This window comes from Dasypus novemcinctus, chromosome 3 (genome assembly GCF_030445035.2).
Source record: "Dasypus novemcinctus isolate mDasNov1 chromosome 3, mDasNov1.1.hap2, whole genome shotgun sequence".
Taxonomy (NCBI): Eukaryota; Metazoa; Chordata; class Mammalia; order Cingulata; family Dasypodidae; genus Dasypus; species Dasypus novemcinctus.
In genome coordinates this window covers 98,410,466-98,418,684 of record NC_080675.1, presented here as the reverse complement: position 1 = coordinate 98,418,684, position 8,219 = coordinate 98,410,466, and the positions used below count along the sequence as shown (strand labels likewise).

General features: G+C 32.6%; 1 protein-coding gene across 1 annotated transcript; it reads right to left on the bottom strand.

Annotated features, from left to right (window-relative positions):
* Positions 1-6,797: 6,797 nt before the first annotated feature.
* LOC131276001 (olfactory receptor 4K15-like) lies at positions 6,798-7,772 on the bottom strand. Its single transcript, XM_058287940.2, has one exon. The coding sequence runs from the start codon at positions 7,770-7,772 to the stop codon at positions 6,798-6,800; it is 975 nt and encodes a 324-aa protein (XP_058143923.1).
* Positions 7,773-8,219: the final 447 nt, after the last annotated feature.

Genomic DNA, 8,219 nt, shown 5'->3' with positions numbered 1-8,219 from the left:
GAGAAGGAATCCAGGGATATTTTTGGGGACTTGGGAATTATCCTGAATGACATTTCAATGAAAGAGACAGTCCATTGTATAAAAGGTAATAACTTGCAAAAATGTGCAGGAAAGAGTATAAACTACAATGTAAACTATAATCATCGCTTAGCAGCAATGCTCTGAGATGTGTTCATCAATTGTGACAAATGCACCACACTAATGAAGGATGTTGCTGATGTAGGAAAATATGGGAGGGCTAGGGAACAGGACATATGTGAATCCCCTATATTTTTTGTGTAACATTTATGCAATCTAAGTTTATTTTAAATATAAAAGTGAAAAAGTAAACTTTTTAAAAAAGAGTATAAAAAGAAATCTTCACCTGTATCAGTAACATTAACTTTATTTGTATGGATCTGAAGCAGATACGGTTAATATTATTATTTACTCTGTGTGACAAAATGCTGAATATTACTTAAATATTTTCCAATGCTTTTCTTTATGTCTTGAAAAGTTTTCATTAAAATTGAACCTCATATTCTTCTGTAAGGTACATAGCTGGTGGATATTAGACTGTGCATTTGTCAAAACCCTTAGAAAGATTTCAAAAATGTTTACTTTTAAATCTGTGCAGTTTTTTCACAATCAAGCAAATGAGAAAAACATCAACCAGTGTATTGGGACATTCTAGAATACAATGCACAATATTACCAGAAAATTGTGATAGAAATGTAACACAAAACTGCACCGAAACAGATAAAGGGGGAAAATTAACTGCCTAAAGTAACTTTAGAATATTCTGATTTTGACTAGAAAGGGTAAGGATAAAGACAAAAAGTATTATTATTTTTCTATGATTGGTAAAATTATTTCTCATGAGAAACTATTATGAAATTGCTTTGCATGTTTACTGAGGGTGTTCAAATAAGTGAATGGGATGAAGATGGGAGTCAGACTTTATACTTTTAATGAGGGAGGTTACACATAAACAAGAAAGAAAATTTAGAAAGAATCATGTAGGATTATATTGGAGTAGAACTCACCGTTACGAAAATGTGCTAAATATAATAAAGAGACAAAAACAAGTGTAGTGGTGTGCATACATGGGTTAGTTTCTATATATATATTGCCCAGCTCTGTCTATTGAGAGGGTCTAGAAGCAAAGACACACAAACAACAATAAGCACAAACTGTACACAGACCTGGATTTATAAACATCATTCTTCAATAAAAGGAACCAGAGATCCTAGGAATAAATTGCTGAATTTAAAACTGTGCAGGATAATGTAAAACAGGAGCCTGGATAATTTTGTAATGGCAAAAGTAGGAAAGTAGTGAAAAAAAACAATATAGAGATATTGTAACCCATAAGTTAACTGAGGAGGCCTTAATTGGCCAACACTAGAAAAATTCAAGCACAATATAAATAATGTAGCAATGGATTAAATCCAAACTGTAAGATGTACTCACAATTCCATCTGGTATACATAAGAAATGGAATATTTTTTAAAATGAAGGAAAAGAGAGAAATCTTCTAACAGAAGAAAAATAAAAGTGTAGTCACTCTCCACTCAAAGCAGTGGAATGTCATCCCTTAAACCAGGAGAACAGATTGCATGTTATCACTTATTTTCAAACAATGGAGTATGGAGTAGGGGCAGGTAGAAGCAGTGAGATTACAGTATTAAATTCCAGCAAAAACAAACATACCAACATTGGCCTTCCCTCCAGGGAAGGAATCTTGACTAGGAAAGTTACATAATATATTTTTTTAAAAAGCACTGGATAGGAATTTTGGAGATCAACCCACTATTAGATACCACTACCATTTCACAACAAAGGTGTCCTCATATGCAAGTTTAATGATGGGGTAAACATCACAAAGAAGTTATCCATCTGTTTTGACCCACAAAAGAGTTGAAGGATAATGAGACTTGTCTGGAAATTAGAGTGCACAAATCCCCCTATCCAGGAGGCAAAAACAACACACAGCACAAACATGAAGATGGTGTAGTGCAGGGAGCAACATATGGCAACACAGCCGTCATAGGCTATCACTGTGAGCAGGGACCTCTCAACTGCTGCTACAAAGTACAGGAAGGAAATTTGTTTGATGCACTGGTCATAAGGAATGAACATTTGATCATCAAGGAAGTCAGCCAGAAGCTTAAGGGTAGTTACTGTTGAATAGCATAAGTCCAGGAAAGAGAATTTGCCAAGAAGGAAATATAGGAATGAATATATGGATGAATTCAGGTAGTCGCCATGATCAGGACATTACCTAAACAAGTGGACATGTAAAAGATGAGGAATAATGCAAAGAGCACTGCCTCAATAGCTGGTGCCTTAGAAAAACCTGCTGGGAGATTGCTCTTATGATTTTAGTTGGGTTTTTGTTCCTCTGACCTGGCTCCACCTAGAACAAAATAGTTAAACAATGGGACATTACTAAGATTGAAGGGGAATGAGATAGTTCTTACCAAATGAGAGAACAATGCTCATTTCAAAAGGGATGTTATTCCCCTAGATTTCCCACTGACTGATTGGCAGAGAGAAATATTTTCTCCTTTGCTGAAAGAATACAGATATATATATATATATATAAACTGCATAGGTGCAGTTTATGACAGTGGAACATGATGAAAGAAATTATCCATCTAGTTTGACCCTCAAAAGGTCTGAGTGTTAGTGAGAATTGTCTGGACAATGGAGTGCATTGTCCACATTATATATATATATACACATACATATATCTACCTATATATATACCTATATATATCCATCAACATGGTCCAATCTTGGGACAATGATGAAATGGGCCAAGAGTGTTTCGAGCATAAAGACATAAAGTAGAGGTTCAACTACTTTAGTTATTTTTATCTTGCATCAGTCTGTGCTTTCTTTCTCATTCAGTTATAGTGATATGTTGCATTTCCCTGAGATGTTAATATTTTTATAATTGAAAATGTTTAGGAAAAATTAAAATTTAAAGTTAGATTTTAAGATGAAATTTAAGCTTCAGTGAATAGGTATTACTGTGTGGAGATTTTTTTTTTTTTTTTTTGTTTTTTTGTTTTTTTGTATAGGAAGTCATACTATGTAGATGTTATGTTTCTATTATAACCCTATACTTTTTTTCCATCAGATTATGTCCATGGAAATAGACAGAGGAAGGTTCACATTTAATTTTGTGCTTCAAACTATTTTATTGACCCTAAGTGTCTTGATTGTCCAGTTTATTATTTTCTATAATGCATTTTTCACCTTGCCATACTTGTGAGCAAATAAGCACATATTATACTTTTCATTGTTCAAAGAGATTGAGAAAGTGGTTAGTTATGCATTTGAATGACTCTTTTGATTAGCCTGCCACTAGGTTGAAATGAAGCTACTTCTGCTGAATGAAAATGGGCCATTCCTGTCTTTCTCATGTGTGTGCTTTGTCCATCTCCATATAAGCAGTGGCTTGATGTCACTACTGCATGAAATTAAATGTGTGATGGTCTCCTGAGAACCATGGGATCTTCTGATAGCTCCTATTTATTCAAATCCCATCCCCATTTTTGTCACACACAGAGCAACATTTTGAGAAATTAAGATATCGTTAATATTTTAAATTTAAATATTGGAGCATATTCTTATTATTATTATTTATGCCTCTTCTAAATCCATGAGCTGTCAAGTTTCATTTACAAAATCAAAAAGAAGAAAACAATTTTTAAAGAAAATGCATTGAAACTAAATAAAACTTAGTTTAAATGCAACTAAGTTATTTTTGCTTGCTCCTTTATTCTATTATGTAAATGTACATATGACATTAACTACATCCTCCTTAACAATTGAAAATATCAGAAAATTATATGAAACAGATTCAGTAAAATTTAAATGATAATTTTATCATAATAAGGTTTGAGAAAAATCTTCATTAATGTGAGAAAACTTTATAATAAAGACAACAGTGTCATATAAATTACATTTAAATTATCATAAAATCGAAGCCTAGAAATATTAAACTAATTAAGTAGACTAAAGATAAAGACAAAATATTTATAAATGTTGAATTGAGAATTAGTACTTTCTTTTAACTTATTGATAGTTTCCAATTTTATACAATAAACTCCCTTATATTCAGACAAATTTATGTGAATCTGCATGGTGATATATACCAAAGTTTTTATGAATTGTCACTAAATTTTCATATGAAGCTTTGAGTTGGAATTTGTTCTCTCTCTGCAATTTATTTATTTTTTACTCACACTAACTAAATTTCAGGTAAATTTCCACTTAACTGTAATTTATACAATTCATTTTGAAAGAAGTGTTGTCGTCTGGGTGCAATATAAAATGATGTCAGATTTTTAAAAAACAGAACATTTTCGAAACCATTGCTCACTTTACTCTAAGATCACCAATCTTCTTTTTGTTTCATGAATATTCCATTCTTACTTCTGTGATTTTACTTTTACTTTTTCTCTAAACTGCCCTTTTCTTGAGCTTCCCATGGTTCACTTCTTCACTTCATCAGAACTTTGCTCAAAAGTTACCTCCTCATGCAGAACAACCTCATGGCCTTATCTAAATAGCAGTCCCCAGCCTTTTTGTCCTGAATTAATTTAAGTGGAAGTTGTTACTATATAATGCTATACTGAAAATATGTGGTACGAATAAGGTTACCTTTCAAGTGGTCCATGATAACTCCGTGCTAATTTCCAGAGATGCCTGGAATCATGGAACTGAGTACCAACCAAGAGAGAAATGAGAAATATTAGCCAGGGTTTATAAAGTTCTTTTTAAGGTCTAAATTCACCTGCAGGCAAACTTAACCAGTTTGTCTCTATTGTTTATCAGAAATGTGTAGGTAAAGATAAAATGGACATAAAATCCTTACTATATTGCATTTTATGCAGTGTTAACTTTTAATTACCTATTACCAAAATAATATAGTATTTAATATTATACATCACATTGGAAAAGAATGAAAATATATGGAATTCTGGGAGTCTTCTATAATGAAAAATTTGATTATATAAATATATTTATAAAGTCATGTAGATTTGTTTTTATTTTATTTTTTACATTCTCAATAACAGAGTTCAAAAATAATGCATTTACTTTATGTGTCTAAGAATTATAGAAGTCATTTAGAGACCCTAAGGAATGGAGTCTAGAAAAGAGACAGGTTTCCCCATTTATATTCGTTTCCAAATGTTTACAAATATTTTACCAATTCTACCCAGATTAATCCTCAGCTTTCTATTCTTTACATTCTGTACCCTCCTATTTTGTGGTGAAAGCATATCATGATGTTTATAACTAACAGAGCTCTATATAGATATAAAAGGGGTTGAAAGGAAAAGTCTAAGGTCATGTACATTACTAGAAAGAAGTCTAAAAGCTGTAACATGGGGCTGTATAATAAAATAAAACTTCATGTAAAGTATGGCTATGGTTGGCAAATAAAAGACTGTCTTTATAAAATATTGAAACAAATATACTAGACAGAAGGAAAAAGAATAGAAGCTATATATGGCAGGAGAAATAGAGAGATTGAGAGGCAATAAGATTTATTTTTTGTTTATTATTGAAATATTAAAGTCCTCTAAAATGATTAAAATGATGAATGCACAAATATGTAATACATTGAATACCACTGATTTTACACTTTGGATGGATTTATGCTTTATTAGTATGTATCAATAAAATGGATTTTTTTATTTAAAAAAAGAGACAGGTAACATTATACCAGATTGAAATTAGAACACCATACAAAAATATAGGAAAACATTGACTATGATAAAAGAAGCAAATCCTAGCCTGTAATGGGATTGCTGAAAAATTTTGACCTCATAGGTGCTCATGGAGGCATAATTTCATTGCTATAACCAAAGTATAGCAATGGAGCTCTGTTATCATCTGGTACCGCATTTGGCAATTTAAAAATGAATATGAACTGAAGAAATAGTCCATATAGTAAAATAGTCATTTCTATTGGTTTTAATACCAAACTATTGGTTTTAAAAAAAGATGGGCACAATGAGTTCTTAGAGAAGAGATGAAATTTATACCAGAATTCAGGCACCAATCCTTACAAAAAAGAGTAATAAAGAATTAAAATTCATTTCTAAAATAACACAGATTGTTTTATCATTATTGCATAGACAAAATTTTAGGTAAATGCAAACACACTGGCAAGTACATTTATATAATAAGTTGTGATTCAGAAATAATAATATTTAGTAGTCACATTGATCAAGAATTTCTGAAAAGTGTTCTTGAATGTAAATGACATTATCATCAAATTGGAATTTTCTTCATGTGTATTCAGTTATTTAGCAAGTGTTATGTATTTTATCATCAAGTTTATTTTATACTGTATTTCATATGTCACCTAACATATAATAAATTTTAAATATTTAAATGTATCATTGCCAGTATGGTATAGAGATATTTATTACTAATCAAAGCTGGGATCTGAAAAGAATTTTATTTGAAAAGAAAAGGTTACAATTTTTATTACCATTTATTCCTCAATGACATTTTCCTATAGACTTTAAGCAAATAACCCAGCATCATAAAGAGTTTTAAAAGATAATAAAAATAGGAAACAGAAGTCAAAAGAGTAAAAATTGTCCACGTAGGAAGGAAGAGAACATTGAAATTGTTAGCAGGCATCTTTGGGTTTTAAATATCATCACTGCCATTTCATTCATGTTTCCTAAACAATTCTTCTCTTGGGCAAAATTATTTGTTGAATCACAGTTATTCAATTTGTTAACAGTCTGTCAACAATAATAAACAGGTAATAGTACAGTACGTTATTTTGATTCAAAGAAAATAACATTTCTTATGACTGCAGAAATCTGGCCAGCCTTCAGATACTGGCTCTTCAGTTTTGACATAGCTGCCTTCACCTCTTTGTTCCTTAGAGTGTAGATAGCTGGGTTTAAAATGGGAGTAAAGATGGTGTAGAACACAGCAAGAACCTTGTCAACTGAGTAACTGTTGAAGGGCCACACATAGGTAAAGATGCATGGACCAAAGAATATTATGACCACAGTGATGTGAGCAGTCAATGTGGAACGCGCCTTTGCCATGCTGGCAGAGGAGCGTTTCCTAACTGTAATAAGTATCACAGTGTAAGAGATGACCAGGAGGAGGAAGGATATCATAGAAAGAAAGCCACTGTTTGTAAGTACTAGTAGGCTGACAAAATAAGTGTCTCTGCAGGCAAGCTTAGTCACTAGAGGAAGATCACAGAAAAAGCTGTCAACCTGATTAGGACCACAAAATGGCAAGTTAACAGCAAATGACATCTGGATAGTAGTATGGATGAGGCCAACACCCCAGGACATGAAGACCAGAAAAATGCACACACGGCGGCTCATGATTGTCAAGTAGTGGAGCGGTTTACAAATAGCAACGTAACGGTCATAGGCCATGGACACTAGGAGCACCATCTCACCACCACCAAATAGGTGAATAAAAAATATCTGAGCAAGGCAGGCTTCGAAAGAAATAGTCTTGTGCTCTACCAGAAAGTCAGCAAGCATTTTGGGGGTAGCAAAGGAGGCAACACACATATCTGTAAAAGAGAGGTTTGCAAGCAGAAAGTACATGGGGGTATGAAGGCAGGAATCTGAGGTCACAGTGAGAATGATGAGAATGTTGCCCAGTAGGATTCCTGTGTATAGTAGTGAAAATATGACAAAAAAGAAAGGTTGGAGCTCCTGAGAACTAGAGAGTCCCAGCAACACAAATTCTTTCACCCTAGAAAGATTAGTCTCATTCATCTCTGTTGAAGGGCCTTATCTTCAGTCACCTGAATTGAAGAGAATCAGAGATTAATCAATGAGCTGAATGTATGTTTGATTTCCCAATTCCTCTTCAGTATCTAGGGATTCTATTTCTACTAAAATATATATGTGAATTTTCAGGCATATGAGTGATTATAGAGACAGTACCGCATCCAGTCAATATTAGACAAACATAGCCAGAAAGGAACAATGACAAAAAACTCTTCTAGAAAATATTGGAGGTAGATAAATGATAGTGGGGAGATTTTCAATAAATTGACTTTTTGAGGTAGATGAATACAAAAGGTATTAATTTAGAAATGAAAATCAGTATTTGGAAAATTGTTTTGACTTTACAGATCACCAGTCTGAATTGTCAGGGAAAAAAGTCATTTTGCTTCAATAAGTCATACGAGAATTCTTAATAAAAGAAAAATTGTGTAG

What these genes read in the sequence shown, in the direction of transcription:
- LOC131276001 (XM_058287940.2), bottom strand. Translation starts at nt 7,772, where the DNA reads ATGAATGAGACTAATCTTTCTAGGGTGAAAGAATTTGTGTTGCTGGGA.